Raw genomic sequence first — 20530 nt, forward strand, 5'->3', positions numbered from 1 at the left:
AAGGGCGGGAACTCAAAGCACGGATCAGCGAGCTGTCGGCTTTCAGCCCCGACCGTGTCCGTGCTGTCGTGAGAGAAAGGCGACATCTCGCTGATTCTGATCCGTCGGTGGATCCACGCTTTGTGTTTACGTCTTTGTGCAGAATCGTGTTCCTGCTCTCATTTACTATTTCAGCTGTTTGGTTGTTGTTATTTGTTGAAATTTTCTGAGGTTTAACCTGAAATTCTGGCATTTTGGTCAAAATAAATTTGTATTAAAAAATCAATTCAGGATTTTAATGAATCGATATCACATTATCCAAGCTAGAACCGATTTTAATCGATAAATTGATAATTAAAAACCCACCCCTATACATAACTTTGTGGACATGTAGCCAACAGTAATGTTATAACGTTCTTTGCAGATATATAAGTGATGTAAAATTTTATACTTGCTTTTAAAAGTTTATTCTTTGGCCACCACGCTTCAGCCATCTGCTGGGGTTTTTTCTTTGTTGAAAAAAAAAGCCACAGCCACCACTGCGCTATGAATTCTGGCCTATGTTGGGACATAATCAGCCTTCAAATGGGGCCTCGAGGGATGCAGACGAAGTATAGATAGATAATATAAGTGTAGATACTTACATGAAAACAAACATAATAACTTGATACTGTCACTGGGTTTAAACTAAAGGAGTGTTCACAAGAAATCATCAGTATCAAACTGTGACAATAAAAAAATGTTCATTAAAGCAATCAAGAATGAGTTTGATGTGAATCTTTGGTAGAAGAAGAAGAAGAAAGAAGAAGAAAGTGTGTACATTATTGTACTTTATTGAGCCCCGTGGGGAAATTGCTCTCTGCATTTAACCCATTCACTCAGTGAAGCAGTGGGCAGCCATTGGGCGCCCGGGGATGCATGGGGGAAGCTCTGTGCCAATTTTATCAACAGCTACGGATTTTATCCTTTTCTGGATGCAATACCTTGGCCTCCAGTAACACTATATGGAATCTTAGAGTCATTTTGACCAGGATTTCTCCTTTAATGGAAATATTAAGCAAATATTTATGACTGCTTTCTTCCATTGCTGCAATATCTTGAAAATCAGAAATATCCTGTCCCAGAGTGATGCTGAAAAACTCGTTCATGCATTTATTTCTTCTTGTCGGGAATATTGTAATTCATTATTGAATTGAATTGAATTGAATTGAATGAATGCTTTATTGGCCATATGCAGGTTGCCCCGCAGAGGAATAGGACCCCCCCCCCCCCCCCGACTTAGACACACAACAAACACATCACATAGGAATACAGTCGGAGATCGGCAGCGTTGCAGAGAATAACACTGAAAAATTACACAACAATGGGAAAAGTACAAGAGGAAAAAAAGAGACCTCTTCTCACGCTGGGCACCTATGGGAGGACAGCATGAGAACAGGAAACAAAAAAAAAAAAACTCTGCACAGAGAGCACATTAATGTCCACATCGCAACATTAGAGCACATGACAAGCCACAGGGGATGGATAGGGGGGTGGGGGGTAATCCGAAGGAACACAGCAGTCATCCTACACAGCGCTACCATTTCAGCGCGGCACGCAGACCCGCCGTCTTCCCCCGCAGGAAACAAGCATCGAAGGCGTTTGGAAAGGGAGGGGGATGAGTGCGTGCTTATCAGTGTAAGTGTATGTGTGTGCATGTCCAGAGTCCAGCTGAGACAGTGTCCTTCGCTCTATCAGGCTAAGTAAACAGTCTGCCAGCCAACCCAGGTGGCCTTCATGGGATGGGAAGAATAGTCATCACACAGTCGTTATCAGGGAGTTGTTTTGGTGGGCTCCAGCCTCGGGCCTGAGCAGCTGGCGCCGTGGTGTCCATATGTTGAATATTGTCGATTTCTCCTTTATGCGAGCAGCGAATTTAGCACTCTGACACTGGTCCCTCGATCTCCCGTTGGAGAGCCGCGAGCCTCCCCATGATGGTATCAAACTTCCGTTCCGTGGTGTTGTCATTCTTTTGATTCTGAGACCCCACAGCTGCAGTGATCCGTTCTGCGATGTGATCCAACTTTCGCTCAAAGGTGTCATTGCGAGCAGGCCCCTCTCTGATGTATCCCATCATACGCTCAATGGTGTTAGTTTGAGTCTTCACGGCAGCTGTAAGCGTCTCCAAGGTGTTAACCATGCTACGTTCGGTGTGAGAGGCCGTGCCTCGTCCGATCGCCTCAATTCCAGCGGTCAGCTTAGGGGTTTGAACAGCTGGTTCCGCTCTCTTATTTCTCCGATAAGTAAGGGCCAAGCCAGCTCCGATCAGCAAGAACCCTGTTATCATGGTTCCAAATAGGTAGATATCTTCAGCGTCCTCGATAGACAGTCCCGCCAGGCACAAGATCCTCCAGGTCTGCCACCCATCCATCGTGTATCTGGCAGGGAAAGTCCCTCCAGGGCACTCGGGCTCTCCCGAGCCCAGACTTCTCGTTGAGAAGAGGGTGTCAATATCATTCAGAGACCAGTTATCAAATTCATAATTCTATTAGGTTTTAGAGAACGACAGTGAGAGACTGTTCGAGGGAAAAGTAATGCACACGAGACAAGACAAGGACACAAGAGGCTAAGCAGGGAAGATAAGGGGAAGAAGGAGAGGAGAAAAAGTGCGACCGCCTTCACCGTTATTACATTATCAGGATGTTCTTTTTTGCGTTGGGACACAGGCAGGATGCGATGGCTGCTGTTTTATCCATGTGTGGATGCACATACCCAGCTCCCAAATTGTACCCAAATACTGTACGTCCCTCCATCCAACCACACACTTTAGGGACTGTGACCACCCACTGCACATGCTCCACCGTGGTATCACTATGAATGACAACATCATCCAGGTGGCAAACAGCATATGCAGTGTGAGGACGCAGCTATCGCTACAGCAGGTGCTGAAAAATGCCCGAGTCTTCAAACAAACCTAACAGAAGTGTGATGAATGGTACGAACCCTGCACTCACTTCTTAATTACCTGGAAGCACCTTAAAGACAACCGGCCCCTCTCAACTGCGACAAATCATCTGGAGAAAAGGTAAGCATAGGAGACCAAACACTGAGGAACAAATCCTCATTTCATCCTATGATAACAGCATTTTCACCATTTCAGCCAATTCCTTTTGCACAATTTGTCTCTTGTGCTTAGGCAACCTGTAGGGCCATGAACGCACTTTCCAGGCTGCGTTTCAAATTGGTGCTGCATGAGAGTCTTGCAGATGGTCGGGGGATGAACACATCTGAAAACTACTGTTGCAATGCAGGAACATCTGCTTTATTGGAATGTGTGAGATGCTAATCACAATGCATCTTAAACACACTCATGTTCAAACTTCATGCCCACATCTTGTTTTTAAGAAAAATTAATCATCTTTTCCTTGAAGATCATTTCAGAGTTTTTAATGAGCTGCAGGAACCGTGCCGAGAGCAGCCAAGTCTCCTCCTCTGATAAACCTCCACATGTACCACTAAAAACATTTAAATTAGTTTGAATCGGAAATCATGGCTCAAACTACTTGCTGTGAGACCATTTCTTTATTTTTCACACCAAACTGTTTAATAAACTTTACACAGAGTTCATCAATTATAACTGATGCTTTAACAGTATCAGGATTTCATAATGCAAACTTCAAATCAAAAGGCAAACAGCTGCAGAACATGTGGATCAAAATGAATTCATTAAAAAAACAACGTGGACTTCAAGGATACAGTAAATACACTAAAGTGAAAGGAGGAGCCAAAAATAGATGTTTAATGGGATTTGAATTAACTAAAAGTAGTCACCTGTAATCTTTAAAATGGTTCTGATGTGTGCTGCTGTTTTTAACTTTTAACAGTTCTTTGCTGCCACTGTGAATATTGTGTTCTTTCCCTAATTAAATAAAGGTTACACAGCATCACTGCTCCATCTTCTGGAAAAAAAAGGTATTACATGGAAATACAGCCCACATCAAAAGTTTAAATATGAATGAAGGATTGAAATTTAACTGAGGTGAAACATGCAATGAATACATAAAAAATAAGTTAATTTTGGAAAACTAAAAAAGTTCAAATAAAAGAAATGATTTACATATCCATATTTGATTTTTGATAGAATACCAGTTTGGTTAAAAAAAAAGAAAGAAAAGACATTCCTATAACTTTAATAGTACAACTACTAAACACTACTGTGTCCTAAGGGAACAAAGGTTAAAATGTAACTGGGATAACATTTTAGAGAATTAAAATCCCTCAAAGGAAAAAAACATAAACTTGATATACATATCTATACATGCAGCTTCCTAAATGTAACATTCAGGATTTTTCACTGCAGGGGTCCGTTCTTCGTACCGCGCTAAGTAAGTTAGCTGGATTTGATTGTTGACGATTTCGCGTGATCCTGGATCGTTCGGTTCCCCGAAGCTCATCCGGGACTTGCTGTCATAGCAACAGAGCCATGAGCGTAAACCTGCTCTGGAGCAGGTTTACTTTATGTAAACAGGATTAGATCGCGGCCACGCAGGTATGTCCGCTTCATTTATACGAAAGCAACAGCGATATTCCACCACTGTTTCACCATAAATAAATAACATCAATGTAACTAAAGATAATGCAGCACTTGATCCTTGTATTGATGTCACACAGATACATACAGGTCATTTCCTATAAAAGGGAAATGTACTATTAACATTCTATTACATGTATGTGATTATTACAGATGCAATTCATATTTCAGAGTAGTAATAGTAAATTACTTCATGTAATCAAGATGAGACCATGGCTATAAAAGCGAAGGTGGATTTGGGAAGCCTGTCGCAGCCATGTCCTGTCCGTATACGCGAGCCACCCATTGCGGAAGGTGCAAGATTGATAAGGAGAGTTTTCTGAATCCAGCGTATATTGCGGAATAGACAGGATCCTTTAGCTCAGCGTGACAGTGCGCTCATTGAGAGATATCGATTTTCCCGTGAGGGTATTATTCACTTAACCAACTTGTTGACGAGGGGGTGCAGGACCACCACCTGTCTTTTTTTTTGCTCTGCCCTTTTCTTGGTTGCTGTTATGAACAAACAAACAGAGTATTCCAGGGTCTCTTTCCAAGAGACGAAAAGCAATATAAGTGATAAATATTACCATTCTGTAGAATATTCTTATATTTCACTTTTACTTGTTCCCATGTTCTAGTGGGTCCTGTTGTGGCTCTAATGTGAAAGGGGATATAATATAACATATTATAATATAATATAATGTAATATAATATTGGATAATATGGTGTGATATGATAAATCTACCCTACCGCCTACTGGTGTTGGCCAGAGGGGCCGATGGCGCAATATGGCAGCCTGGCTTCTGTCAGTCTGCCCCAGGGCAGCTGTGGCTACAACCGTAGCTGCCTCCACCAGTGTGTGAATGTGAGAGTGAATGAATAGTGGCATTGTAAAGCGCTTTGGGTGCCTTGAAAAGCGCTATATAAATCCACTCCATTATTATTGTTATTATTGAATTACTTACGAGTTTGATTTGTCAGCAACTTTCTGCCAGCCCTCTCTCCTTGCTTTTGCAGCCTTTGCAGTGTTCCCTTGCGTTTTAATTAAACTCTGAAACTCCTGAAATCCCTCACTCAAGAGTTCTTGCTCTGCTGCCGAAAAACACCGAGCGCGCCCCTTCGACATTTTCGCTGACCAATCAGAGGGTTGCCGATCAATGTTTCTACTATCGATGCGTATCCCCTTTTACGGCACCCAGTGATCGCACATTACTTCATCCAGCTGTACTAATCGTCAACAACAGGTGTGTTCGGGGAACCGGAATAGCGAGCTCACGGTTAGCGCGATGATTTGGTCTTGGATGTTTCATTTGATCTTGGATGTAGTGAGCGACGTACGAAGCACAGGGCCCTGTGCTCAGAGTGAACCAGCTCTAATCTGTGAAGACAACAGGACACCTCATGCTAATCAAGCTGCATGGTGCTGGTCATTCCACCTACATTGAGTGTATTTCAGAAACAAGTTACCTGCTGGGGGTCATTTTGTAGCACTCTGGCAGTACTCCTCATCTTCCTCCTCACACAGAGGGTCAGACATTGGTCCACTCTTGAGAATGTGCTGGGAGACACAGGAACTCTTGTAACGTTGCACATGTTTATGCCATCCTAGAACAGCTGGATTTCCTGTGTGGCCTGAATAGGCTGTAAGTACTACCCTGTGATAGCAGCAGTGACAAGGCCTCTAATAAAAATCTAAACTAGTCAGAAATTCAGAGATACAAGAAGAGATCCTTGGCCACCACTGGCAACCGCTCCCTTTTTGAGTGTTATCTTGTTATTGTTTGGTTAACATCAAAGCAAGATAAACGAATTCACAGTGGTTTATGCTTCTTAACTGAGCAGCCTTTTGTTTTAGCTGCTACCTCGAGCACATTCTCTCCAGGAGGCTAACACACCTGAAGAGTATTACCTATTGTAAATCATTTAAATTGGACTTTTCCCCACCTGATTCCTGAGCCTTCACTCTTATCTCCAATATGTAATTAAAGCAATGTTTAATGACCACATAATACAGTATATACATAATCGTACTGTACAGTACACACAGTACAGTACATAATTACCAGTACATGATGAAGAACAGATACAAGAATTAAACAGATGTCTTAAACAACTTAAACAATACTTTTGCTGCAGGTATTATTTTTGTTCTTTGTTTAAATCTGCAAAAAGCTGAAACAGTTACAACAAATGAAACAACTGGGACAACAGGGGTCAACACTGTGGGGCTGCTCTTACAAACAGACATATTTTGAACTGCTCTTTGTGTCTTATCCACGCTGAAAGTTATCTGAGTGAAAGAATATAATACAGAGTGTGTATTGTGCAGCTCTCACAAACATCAAATAAACATGAATAAATGAGGGGAATGCAGCTCGGTAGGTTTTGGATGAGTCAGCCTCTCAAACTTGCTTGAAGTGAAGGCATGTGGCCTATTTTGTTGTGGCTGAATAGTTTTGTCCAAATATGTCCCCATACTGCTTCCTTCCTGTTTCTGTGTCTACAAAACAAGTAGAGAGTATACCTCTTATATATACAATGACTGTTTATATATGAAGTATAAGCTTCCTATTTATTTATTTTTTCAAGATTTCTGTGACCTTCTGTGTACACGTCGATTCAGATTCTGACACTTTTTGATCTCTCCAAATCCAAAATAACGTCTAACTTATATGTAGTGATTCATAACAAAACATAACTGTACTGTATAACCCTCAGTACCTCAGTGCAACAATCCTGAACCCTCATGCTTTATAAAGCAAGCAAACAAAAAATGCGTCCTCCACTCCAACAAAGCACCATCAGGAACAAAACCACGTGCACTGTTCTTCTTCAGTTTTACATAAAGCGACTATAAAACCACAGCAACACCCACACACCTCCTCTTGGGAGTTCCCGATTTTGATATTTGGGTCCCTTTCTGTAGTTTTATGAATTTTCAAGGAACCTTCTCACTCACCCTGACTTAACAACCCAAGACAGCAGCAGTGAATGTAAAAGAACATTAAAACTGCAAACCCTATTCTTTACTGCCAGTGTTGTAGAGAATGCAAAACTCTGACCACAGGGCTGCACTATGAAGTAAGTTCCACATGCCTAATCTTGATTCACCTCAGCAGTCAGGAGACACTTCCAGGCTTTCCCCTGCACGTTCATGTTAAAGGGGTGACAGTGGCTCCAAATGACTAATCACAAACTAGTTTTAAAAGTGAAGATAGCACATACGGTGCTATCTTCATATATAACACCCAGCACGCCCCTGCGGGCGGTTTATCCTTCAAGCTCGGGTCCTCTACCAGAGGCCTGGGAGCTTGAGGGTCCTGCGCAGTATCTTAGCTGTTCCCAGGACTGCGCTCTTCTGGACAGAGATCTCCGATGTTATTCCCGGGATCTGCTGGAGCCACTCGCCTAGCTTGGGAGTCACCGCACCTAGTGCTCCGATTACCACGGGGACCACCGTTACCTTCACCCTCCACATCCTCTCGAGCTCTTCTCTGAGCCCTTGGTATTTCTCCAGCTTCTCGTGTTCCTTCTTCCTGATATTGCTGTCATTCGGAACCGCTACATCGATCACTACGGCCGTCTTCTTCTGTTTGTCTACCACCACTATGTCCGGTTGGTTAGCCACCACCATTTTGTCCGTCTGTATCTGGAAGTCCCACAGGATCTTAGCTCGGTCATTCTCCACCACCCTTGGGGGCATCTCCCATTTTGACCTCGGGACTTCCAGGTTATACTCGGCACAGATGTTCCTGTACACTATGCCGGCCACTTGGTTATGGCGTTCCATGTATGCCTTGCCTGCTAGCATCTTGCACCCTGCTGTTATGTGCTGGATTGTCTCTGGGGCATCTTTACACAGCCTGCACCTGGGGTCTTGCCTGGTGTGATAGACCCCAGCCTCTATGGATCTTGTACTCAGAGCTTGTTCTTGTGCTGCCATGATTAGTGCCTCTGTGCTGTCTTTCAGTCCAGCTTTGTCCAGCCACTGGTAGGATTTCTGGATATCAGCCACCTCCTCTATCTGCCGGTGGTACATACCGTGCAGGGGCCTCTCCTTCCATGATGGTTCCTCGTCTCCCTCCTCTTTCTTGGGTTTCTGCTGCCTGAGGTATTCACTGAGCACTCGGTCAGTTGGGGCCATCTTCCCAATGTATTCTTGGATGTTCCTTGTCTCATCCTGGACTGTGGTGCTGACACTCACCAGTCCCCGGCCCCCTTCCTTCCGCTTAGCGTACAGCCTCAGGGTGCTGGACTTGGGGTGAAACCCTCCATGCATGGTCAGGAGCTTTCTTGTCTTTATGTCAGTGGCTTCTATCGCCTCCTTTGGCCAGCTTATTACCCCAGCAGGGTACCTGATCACGGGCAGGGCGTATGTGTTGATGGCCCGGATCTTGTTCTTACCATTCAGCTGACTCCTCAGGACTTGCCTGACCCTCTGCAGGTACTTGGTGGTTGCAGCTTTTCTAGCGGCCTCTTCATGGTTCCCATTTGCCTGCGGGATCCCCAGGTACTTGTAACTGTCCTCTATGTCTGCAATGTTGCCTTCTGGTAGTTCAATCCCCTCAGTTCTGACTACCTTCCCTCTCTTTGTTACCATCCGACTACACTTCTCCAGTCCGAACGACATTCCAATGTCATTGCTGTATAGCCTGGTAGTGTGGATCAGTGAATCGATGTCTCGTTCACTCTTGGCATACAGCTTGATGTCATCCATGTACAGGAGGTGGCTGACAACTGCTCCGTTCCGTAGTCGGTATCCGTAGCCAGTCTTGTTAATGATCTCACTGAGGGGGTTCAGGCCTATGCAGAACAGCAGTGGGGACAGAGCATCTCCTTGGTAGATCCCGCACTTGATGGTAACTTGTGCTATGGGCTTGGAGTTGGCCTCTAGTGTTGTACGCCACATCCCCATTGAGTTCCTGATGAAGGCTCTTAGGGTCCCATTGATCTTGTACAATTCTAGGCATTCCAGTATCCAGCTGTGGGGCATTGAGTCATAGGCCTTCTTGTAATCAATCCAGGCAGTGCACAGGTTGGTCAGTCTGGTCTTGCAGTCTCGGCTGATTGTTCTGTCTACCAGTAGCTGGTGTTTTGCACCTCTGGTATTCTTGCCAATTCCTTTCTGTGTCCCGCTCATGTATTGACCCATGTGCCTGTTCATCTTAGCCGATATGATGCCTGACAGGAGCTTCCATGTAGTACTGAGGCAGGTTATTGGTCGGTAGTTGGAGGGGACCGGTCCCTTCTTGGGGTCCTTGGGGATCAGGACCGTCCGGCCTTCAGTTAGCCATTCCGGGTGTCTCTCGTTAACTAGCAGCTGGTTCATTTGTGCTGCCAGACGCTCGTGGAGTGCAGTCAGCTTCTTCAGCCAGTAGGCGTGAACCATGTCGGGCCCTGGTGCTGTCCAACTCTTCATACTGGAGACCCTTTCTTGGATATCTGCCACTGTGATGGTTACTGGACCCTGTTCAGGGAGGTCGCTGTGGTCTGCCCTCAGATCCACTAGCCACTGAGCATTGCCGTTATGGGTTGCATCCTTCTCCCATATGCTCTTCCAGTATTGCTCCGTCTCCAGCCTTGGTGGTGCTGTTCTCTTATTGTTCCCTTGCCACTGAGAGTACACCTTTGCTGGTTCTGTGGAGAACAGCTGGTTTATTCTCCTGCCTTCTATCTCTCTGGTGTACCTCCTCAAGCGGCTGGCCAAGGCTGTGAGTCTTTGCTTGGCAGTTTCCATGGCCTCAGGTATGGACAGCTTGCTGTATTTCTTAGGCACCTTATTTGTCGCACCTTTCTGCAACTCTGTTAGTTGGCTAACCTCCCTCCGTGCTACTTTGATCTTGCCCTCTAGCCTCCTTCTCCATGGAGGGTACTGCCCCTTGTGGCTGTTCAACTTGTAGCCAAGCATCTCACTGATCACTGCTGCCGTATTGTAGATCAGCTTGTTAGTGTCGGTAATCGTGGTTGTAGGTATTGCCCGTAGTGCTGCATTAACATCATCTTGTTTCGCCGTCATTGTGGATGTTGGGTATCGAAGAATCCATAGGTCCCTCATCCTATTCATGTAGCCCCTTCCGCCGGGGTTACTTGCGTAGTAGCATTCCAACAACGCCCTGTTTTCGTCCCTTGCCCACCGATGCCTTCTTGTTCCAGTAGCCCACTTTTCGTCAGGGTGCCCTGGTTCCTCAACACCTGACGCGGACCTTGTTGATCCGGGCGACGTCCGAGCCGGCATGCCTTCATATTTATCTGTCTCGCTCATGTCTGCGGTAGGCTTGCTTAGCATAGGGGGTCTAGCCTTAGGACCCTTACTGGATACAGACGCCCCAGGCAGGAATCGAACTTGCGATCCTCTGTTCCAAAGGCGTGTAGTTTAACCACTACGCTATCCAGCTGCTATATATATATATATATATATATAGATATAGATATATATATATATAGATATAGATATATAGATATATAGAACAAAAAAAAAAAAAACAGGACACTATTCAGTAAGACAGGACAACAGCTGATATATTTATAATGATGAGGCTATTTAAAGCCAGTAAAGACAGTAAAAACTGCCAGCACTGCTAGTTCACAGACTTGTGATTCACGGCTCATTTCAATTTCTCATTAGAGAAATTTTGTTGGATTTAATCAAATGAAGTTTGAAGGGCAGCTTTAGTTTTCAGCTTTATCTTTGGGTTTTAATGCTCTGGAAGTAAAAAATTAACATAAAAACTGAATTAAGGGAGTGTCCAAATTCATAAGCTGCATCCACCTGAGGACTCTGCCTTTGCGGCCTATGTGGGCCGGGTCCTCAGGAGGATGCAGCTTATGAATTTGGACAACCACAATAAGAAGGTCAGAATTTGATATGAGGACAGCAAGCACAGTGTTTTGCCCTATTTTATAGTTTGCTGCCAAATGAAACAAAACACACAGTATTATCTCAAAATTGTGATGTCAGTTTCCGGATCGTTCCATGATTGTAGTGATAGGGGCGGGGCTACAGCCGGTATAACAGGCAGGTTTTTCTGTGATTACTCACTGACTTGTGTTCTGACCGAAGAAGAAGTCAGACAGACTTAGATGTCAGCGAATTTCATCACAATGAAGGCGATTTAAACTAAAAGAACTGCACAAGGTAGGCTAAATGTCCTGTCCTCCTCATCTGCTGCGTGCAGAGTGACGACTATGACACCCCGTGTCGATGCTCGGGTCACTTTTTTAGATCGTGGCTGATAACATAGATGCTCACTACATCCATTCATTCTGAAATGAGGTGATTTTAGGAGGCGCTTAATTTAAATGTTTATATTGGTATATGAGCTGTAGAAAGGGTTTATATATATATATATTTATATATATATTGCATATATATTTTTAAAAGGACGTTAAGTGTTCTTATGACTGCTTTATTGTACTTGATCTGCGTTCTTTATTAGCCTGTAATCCAAATCATCCAGAACAGTTATGGTATATTTAAAATTTCTGCTGCCATCTTAGCCACATCTCACTGAAAAAGAAATAATATTAGTAATGATAATAATAATAATAATAATAATAATAATAATAATAAATTAATATCACTGAGACGCTTTACTTCAATTAAATAAATTTTTTGTAGAGTTAGACATTTTTCTGTGGTGTGACAAGAATGTTCTTCCTCACTTAATATTATAGATTTTATGTCATTTATAGCAGTTTAAATATAGTACAGAAACATGTTGTTGCTATCATACATTACTTTTATCTTTTATTTCTCAGCGTGCGTTCCAAAAATGCCCCTATCTCCTATTCCTAACCAGTGATGGGAATAATGGCGTTACAAGTAGCGTTGTTATTAACAGCATGATTGCTGCTGTTACTGACTGAGGAAGAATAAATGAGTCGTGGTAAGCCAATCCTACGACCACTTTAAAATGACAAAGCAACAAGGTGATATATACCAATTTTTAAATTGTGTTGATGGGCCACGTAAAACCAGAGTCATGATAAACAGTAAAAATATAACGTTTTCTACTCGGATTTTGTGTTTGTCTGATTTTAGATCAAATGTGTTAATACAGTATGTCAAAATAATAACATAACCGTAAATTCAGACACGTGAGGTTGTGCTGAAAAGAATGAGACCAAACAAGGCAAGTAAATAGTTTTTAAAGGTGAAATGTAGAGGTCAAATCAAAAGTAGTTAAAAATGGCCAATTATACCCTAGGCCCCAGAGGGTTAAAGATTTTTTTTTTAAGTAACGCAATAGTTACTTTTCAAGTAATTAATTACTTTTAGTATCTTGTAACTCACTAACTCAGTTACTTTTTTGTAGAAGTAACTAGTACCTATAATTAATTACCTTTTCAAAGTAACTTGTCCAACACTGTTCCTAACCTCTTTTTATTGATCTCAATACAAGCACCATAGAGGTCAAGGAAAAGTGCATACGAGAATTGCTAAGGACTTAGGAAAAGAGAAGAGTTGTGTGTTGAGGTTTGGAACTACCTTACTCTAGTCTATCCCTATAAATGTGCTGCCGTATGTTTTGAAAATGCAATGTGCAGAAGATGAACTGCAAGACCAAAGGTTTCTAAACCGGAGGTCTTGTAAGGTCATGCAACGAGAACAGCCTGTGAAAAATATCCTTCATTATGAACGGTGGAATTTTAGGGGCCAGATTTATTAAATGCTAACTCTGCCTCTTGATTGACTGAAGAGGCTCATTGTCACTTTATGACTGACAGTTGTGAACAGGAGTATTTTTACAGCTGAACTTGTGTCGTATATGTTTTTAAGAGTTTCATTTCACAAGAAGAATAATTCAATTTCTTGTTTTATTGCCAAACGTTTGGCTCTGTCCTAATAATCTTAACTCAGTCCTCACACCAAACATTTAGATCATCTTGTTGTTCCTCAGTAATGCTGGGAGTTTCATAAAACAGAGCAGGATGAACTGAATGAGCTAGGCTCTCAGCAGTGAGCTAGGCTGTTGTTCAATTTATACATTTCTTCCTTCAGGTCAGGTTGCAGCAACTCCACTGTCTGCACGACCCGTCATAGATGAATCCTCTCACTGTCCTTCTCATTTTGTCTCTGAGTTCGGCATCTACGGGTGAGTCAAAAAGGGGATGTTGATTTTAGTTCGTTCAAAACAAAAAACTCATGAGGAAAAAAGAGAAATGTTCTAAACAGTATTTGTGTATCTAACAGGGTTGTGTGTAGCTTGTCTGTCATAATGATATGATTGGAAAAAAAGGTGTTGTTTTTCTACTTGTTTCTGCATTTATAACGTCACAAAGACTGTGTGTCCCACTTCCTCATTCTGTCTTTTGTTCAGGCTTAAAAGAGATAGATGTGCAGGCAGACAGGAACGCCCAGCTGGAGTGTCAGGGTCCTAAAAAAGCCAAACTTGTCCTGTTAGAGTGGAAAAGACTTGATCTGTTGTCGGATGGATACGTCTTCTTCTACCGAGATGGTCATCTTCATAAAACCTTCCAGCATCCAACTTTTAGAGATCGAGTGAAACTGAGAGATCCGCAAATGAAAAATGGGAACATGTCCATCATTTTGTCCAACACCACAATTAAAGACACTGGAACGTATGAGTGTCGTATCATCGCACAAAACATAAGAGACAGTAGCAGCTCTACCTTTGAGATCAAGCATGAAATCAAGCTGACAGTTGTTCCTCCAAGTGAGTGAGGAGAGTTGAGTGTGTGTGATCAAGCAGCTGGTCTGAGTGATGTGATCAGAGTGCAGTAGATAATGTCTGACAGCAGTTTGAAGAGGAAATGGATTCTGTTCTGTTCTTCACTCATCACCTACCTGACAGCTGACACCTCACACCTGTTTCTCACCTGTAGGTCGGCCACAAGAGGTCACCGCACTTAGAGATGAGGAGAATGGAGGTATGGACGTTGGGAACAAGGATGAAAGAGATGGAGGATTTATTGGACTGGCAGGTGGTCTGTTAGCTTTGGTGGTGATTCTTGTTGTTTTGTTGTCTTACAATCTCTTCCTCCTGTTGATATGACAAAACGGTCACAAAGGTGACAAACTAACAGCAATTGGCTAATTGCCAATATGCATTTAAAATATTATATGAATCATGTCATTAAAACACACATTGCATGCATCTTCTGTTTTCTTCTAAGCATGTGCAGTCGTTTGCATTTTTTGTTCCAACACAGTATTGTTTCCCCAACACAAGCCCGTGGGGAGTAGGGTTGCTGAGGTTTACTGCTCCAACCCTTGTCGCAAAAACAAATGTCTTCAGAAATGTTTTATTTAGGAAGTAGAATTAATTAATGAAACAAGTAAAGAAAGCCCCCCGTAAAGCATTATAGTCAAATAACATGCATACTAGATACCAGTACAAGTGGTGTATTTCACAAAAAGAGCTAAAAGACAACAACTGCCACCAGCTAAATGCTCTCCCTAACATTTTGAACACTTTGGACATCACTGCTCCTCCTGAGGAAATTTATCACCAAAACTTAAAGTCACATTTAGAGTATTAATAGCATACACTCAGACAAAGGTTACATTTTAGCTTATTATGAGATGTCATCACAAAGTTTAACATTATACTTACGCAATAATTTCACCTTCCCACTTTTGTTTCCAAAGGGTTCTTGACTATGTGTGTAAATTTGACTTTTGGCTGAGTGAAATATCCATATATGACTTGGTTCTGTTACATTTTGGCTCTTTATGTGAGCACCGGGATCTGTAACTGGGGCTACACTGACTATAGTACAACAATCCAGTATTGAGTAGCACAGAGCTGTTGCCTTAAGTAGTGGCAGGAAAATGCAGGAACACAGGTTACTTGCAGGTGCGTAGGTCAAATGCGGGAACCTGTAATGAGTTCTACCCAGTTGGAGAGGAGTGGAAGAGAGAGAGAGAACAACATAACAAAAACCCAGCTGACATCAATTTGGAGGCAATTTGGAAGGATCATGACATCTGCTTGTTCATCACTGGGATGAGAAAGTGTTGCAGCTCTCAGTCTGACAAAACCTGCAAATATACACATTGTTCAAATGACTTGATATCTTCCACAAAAGATATGTTTGACAAGTTATGGGCCAACAACAGTTAAAATACTGGGAATCACTTTTTGGCAATTTGATAAATAAATGAATTTTTGGGAAAACTGTGAACTACGAGATTTATTTTAACACAGTTACATGCTTTTTTTAAAATAATTTTATTACTGGTCCTGGTGGCAATAATAAACTTCATAAACTTACCTTTCTAAATGCTGTAACACTTTCATTTGTGGGCACTGACTCTTAGAATGAAAACACAGCTACCTAAAACTAATGTTATTCCTTTTGTGTTGGAATTGGAATCAGCTGGATGCGTGAATCATTTGAAAGTTTGTGGCTGCTATAATTGCAGCTGACCACCAGATGTCACTGGTAGGGCCTGTTTTTGATACTTGGAACTTTCATATCTTTTACTTGTACAATGAGAAAGAAGTCACAGAAGCTTCACAAGGCTTCATGGGCCTATCTCTAATATGCAGAAGAAAGTGAATGGGTTACAGCATTTGTAAATTATGTGCACTTGCGACATTCATTCTCCTCATTCATTCTGATTGAGAGGAGGAGTGTAGGGAGTGCCTGAAAGTGAAAATATGCAATCCTGCATCAGATCTGACGCACACAAACACCCACAGTCAAGGTGCTTTTACGTCACTCAGACATAGTTCATCTGTCAAGGAATGCATTTACCCAGTTTGTTTTTCAAATCTTGTCTCATGTGATGAGGCACATGATCAATTGTGGGTCAATGAACCTCTTATGGGACAGACCCACAACAGTTTGAATAACTAGGACCTTCACCATTTGATTTTTGGAGTTCAAGAAGCCTCTTGGATGAGAAGTGAAACATCTTCAAGAAACTTAGAGAACTCCAGCTGCTTTCTTTCCAAGCTCCTTAGACACTGAAACAGAGTGAACTTCCACTGCTGGTTTATGTCCCTCACTCAACTCACTCACACTTATACACCAATCACCAATTGTTTTGCTATAGAAGTGATTTTTTTTCCACCATAATTTCACACTGGATAAATTGAAGGTCTCTCACCTTGTGGTAGCAGGGATAGGTTCCAGCCCCCCATGTCCATGACCAGGATAATTGGAAGAGGATGTAATGAAAACTTAGGAGACCCTTTGAAATATAAATATCACATATCCTGTGTCCCAAACTGTGACTGGATCACTGAAAGCTGACTGAAGTCAGTTTTCACAGACAGCTGGTACAGTCAGGGCACCATGAATAATCAGGCTGGCTGTGAATCAGCTCTACAGAAGCTCTTCTATTAAAGTCTGTGTTGAGGACACATGCTGGTCATGTTTACAACAATCTTAAGTGGTCAGATTTAGAGGCTGAAAGTGAATTTCTTGTAGTTTCAGTTCTCAGCAGCTCAGAGAAAAGATGTGACTGAAACCAAAACCTATCAAGAGCCTCTGAAATCAGGAATATTGTACATCAGGAAACGAGAAGGAAGCTTCAGTCTGTTCAGGCAGTCTGCTACTGACTAAGAAATTGATTTTTTAAAGGCATTGACTTAAATACAACTTACATTGTATATCTGCTCCTCTACATGTACAGAACACGTTAACTGCTTCAAAATCTTTTTTAGGAACTTGTGAAACACAAACACACTTTGTTATGAACAGTGACGTTTAATAAAAAAAGAACAGTTTCAGGATTCAGGAGAGTTCAAACTGTAAACATGCTGAGCTCCTCCATTCTGCCTCCTCTCTGACAGGCTCAAACAGGGTCCTGCACAGCCTTTAAGAGCCAAACATACTTCAGCTTTTTGTCGTCAGTTTTACACTTAAAGATGATAAACTCACAGCTCCTAATGAGTGTTTTATTCCGTTCTGCAATTTAACAAATTATTCATCTCCAGCCTGAGATTTTCTTCATTTGTGTGTTGTGAAGATTATGAGTAAAACATATGTTATTTTATGACCATAGTCAATGTAGTTGAATTATGTTAACAACTGTAGGATATATATTATCCTTTAGTTTAGATGGTGTGCTGTGTATGTAGTTTAGTTCTCATTATACTTTTGAGTTAACAGAACATATTCACATATTAGCTTATTAGATAAATGTGCATCACTCTGTATCCTTGATCTGCTGTGAATGTGTTACACTGTTTTCTTAACATGCTTTATTGTTGAATCATAAAAAGAAGGTTGTAAGCAGGAGACTTGGTGTCTAGGGCAGAAAAGATAACGGCCCAGAGGCTACAGGATAGTTAGAAGGACTTTAAATCACTGAAATAAGCAGGAATATTTGAATGTGACTCACACTGACCCACCATTTTGACATTTACAATTTAAAACAGTCTGATTGGGTGTGTTAATTATTGTTGCCTGACCTCCAGGTTGAACTCTCTCCTAACGTCACATCTTTTTTGGGTATTTTAAACACTTTTAGGTCAAAAGGACGTGAAAAATGCATTTGTCTTTGTTTCACTGTAGTTAACAGAACATCCAAGTAGTTCATTGGATTTTTTACATTTTTTACACATACATAATTTGCATGTATCATCCCCCCCCCCCCCCCCCCCCTCTGATTTTAAGTAAGAATACACAAAACAAGTATTTAAGAATAATTGTTGGCAGTTTTATTAGAGTAACAGACAGCTCTGAGAGAGTCCAAACATTTCATGTGGAGGCTGGTGTTAACTGTGGATCTCTTAGTTTTGTGCAGATAAGACGAACAAACAAAAAACAACCAGAACAGAATAGAATCCATTTCCTCTTCAAACTGCTGTCAGACATTATCTACTGCACTCTGATGTCACTCTGGAAGCTGTCCTGCTGTTTGCTGAGGAGGAGGAGGATGAAGTAGTTCATTCTCAACTGTCAGAGTGACATCTGGGATCCTTGTTGTGGAGTGTTGGTGACAGCTGTCTATTTTTAGGTCATTTCTGTCTCTTTGTTTATCAGCAGGAGATTCAGAGTTCAGAAATATCTCAGACATTTCAATCTGTGGTTCAGTGGTGGGGCAAAATGAGTCCTGGCTACGTTGTTTATATTTTCTGTAGATCAAATAACCAACAACAGCAACAATTGAAAGACCAATGATGAGTCCAACAGATCCACTATTCTCTCCTCCAGCCTCCTTCCCTCCTGCCTCCTTCCCTCCATCCTCTGTGTCTCCTCCTGGCTGACCTGCAGGTGAGAAACAGGTGTGAGGTGTCAGCTGTCAGGTAGGTGATGAGTGAAGAACAGAACAGAATCCATTTCCTCTTCAAACTGCTGTCAGACATTATCTACTGCACTCTGATCACATCACTCAGACCAGCTGCTTTCTACAAAGTCTCATCAACAACATCTTTAGAAACAAACATCAACAACCAGGAAGCAGCTTCACCTCTGATCACACACACACTCAACTCTACTCACTCACCTGGAGGATCAACATGCAAGTGGATGATGCTGATGGGGTCACCACTCAGATTTGCTCTTTTTCTGCGATTATTTCCTGTCTTTACACGACACTCATATGTTCCAGTGTCATTAATCGTCACATTCTTCAGAATCAAAGACACGTCTCCATCCTTCATCTGTCTGTCCTGCAGATCCACCCGGTTCTTAAAAGGTGGATGCTGGTTAAAGTGCCCGTCCCGGTACAAAAGCACATATTTATCTCCCTGGTCAGCTCTGCTCCACTCTACAGCTATGATGTTGTTGTTTGGAGCTCGACATGGCAAAATGATGTTCTGTCCAGACTCAGCTGTGATGATTTTCTGGTCTGAAAGAGGAAACAACACAGAGCAGATATTTCTATGATATATTTCTGGAGATCACCTGTTAGAAAAGAGCCAATCAATCAGAAGTAGGAATTATGAGCCAATTATGGTGGTGCATTAATGCACAGTGGACGTTTGGGACAATCTCAATTACTGGTTATTGTTGGGTCTGTGTTTCCACAAGCCTCGCTAATTCTAGAAACTTATTCATCATGAAAAAAACAAGACAGTCAATCGATCGATTATTTGCGCAAGGGAGGCCTGTGTCCACCACGAAAATGACCTCCAGATCTGACCTCCTCCTCTGCTGCCTTTTAATGAGAGACAGTTCACACAAAACACATCAGAACAAAGCCACGCCCAGACAAGGCATTGTATGTATATGTGTGAACTTCTGTATCTAAGTAAGAAGGTGTGTGTGTGTATGTGTGTGTGTGTGTCAGACCTCCTGCTGACCAAAGGGTCGTAAATGCAGGAAGCTTACATCAAAAGCACAAGGATGTGTCTGTGATAAAAGACTACAGCCCCCCACCTAGAACCTGGAGAAAGGACAGTGGAATTTCTTTCATCAGAGTTAAAACAATGTACAAATGGTAAACATAAAAATGACAAACATTTAACAATTCACTCTAACAGTTATGGTAATAAAGATGTCGTTGAGTACTTATTGGAGGAGCAAACAAGGAGGAACCGCTTACATGTCAACTTGTCACACAAGATTCAAGTGTAACATTCTTAATCCTTCTGGTAAAAAAAAAACAATCTCATTGAGATTAAAAATTGCATTTCAAAGAGAGACCTTCATGATCAAAATAAAAATAATGAAAAATAATAAAATGTACATAAAAATCTATCAGGTTTTAATGAATAAAACGTGTAGAAAAACACAAAAGATCAAGATGTAAAATAAATAAAATCAAACAAAAGCCTTACGATAAAAATGAGACTGAAGTTGCAAACGAAGACAAGTTGCACAGTTGAGCTCTAAGAGCAAAACGTTCGATCGCTGTGCGTCTTTACGCGTGAGGTGGGAACAGTGAAAAGGTTTCTGTCTGCAGGATCTGGGGATAGACGCTGTTACGGGAACAGCAGCTCAGGTACATTATTCTGGAGCCAGACCATGAAGGACTTTAAAAGTGATAAATAAAACCTTAAAGTCAGACTGCCTTCTTTAAGTTACCTCAGCATTATTGAGAGATATTACTTTGTTTCGATCAGTCAGGTATAAGTT

The 20530-nt window shown here is 41.9% G+C and overlaps 2 protein-coding genes and 1 long non-coding RNA gene across 3 annotated transcripts; 1 reads left to right on the forward strand and 2 right to left on the reverse strand.

Annotated features, from left to right (window-relative positions):
- Positions 1-3525: 3525 nt before the first annotated feature.
- LOC147334209 (uncharacterized) lies at positions 3526-4723 on the reverse strand. The gene is made up of 2 exons (XR_015128485.1): positions 4485-4723; positions 3526-4453 (listed from the first exon to the last, which is right to left on the reverse strand). It is a non-coding gene; the product is annotated as an uncharacterized LOC147334209 (long non-coding RNA).
- Positions 4724-11583: 6860 nt separating this feature from the next.
- Positions 11584-14681, forward strand: LOC147334210 (V-set and immunoglobulin domain-containing protein 1-like). The gene is made up of 4 exons (XM_086286765.1): positions 11584-11666; positions 13533-13626; positions 13852-14208; positions 14378-14681. The coding sequence occupies exons 2-4, from the start codon at positions 13575-13577 to the stop codon at positions 14545-14547; spliced, it is 579 nt and encodes a 192-aa protein (XP_086142891.1). The 5' UTR covers positions 11584-11666; positions 13533-13574; the 3' UTR covers positions 14548-14681.
- A 3466-nt stretch (positions 14682-18147) lies between these two features.
- On the reverse strand, positions 18148-20487 carry LOC147334211 (uncharacterized). Its single transcript, XM_086285894.1, has 3 exons — positions 20480-20487; positions 18957-19333; positions 18148-18718 (listed from the first exon to the last, which is right to left on the reverse strand). The coding sequence occupies exons 1-3, from the start codon at positions 20485-20487 to the stop codon at positions 18345-18347; spliced, it is 759 nt and encodes a 252-aa protein (XP_086142020.1). The 3' UTR covers positions 18148-18344.
- Between the last annotated feature and the right edge of the window lie 43 nt (positions 20488-20530).

This window comes from Aulonocara sp. 'chitande type north' Nkhata Bay, linkage group LG3 (assembly GCF_057382095.1).
Source record: "Aulonocara sp. 'chitande type north' Nkhata Bay isolate Kocher_YH1m ecotype deep benthic linkage group LG3, A_spYH_male_GT1.1, whole genome shotgun sequence".
Taxonomy (NCBI): domain Eukaryota; kingdom Metazoa; phylum Chordata; class Actinopteri; order Cichliformes; family Cichlidae; genus Aulonocara; species Aulonocara sp. 'chitande type north' Nkhata Bay.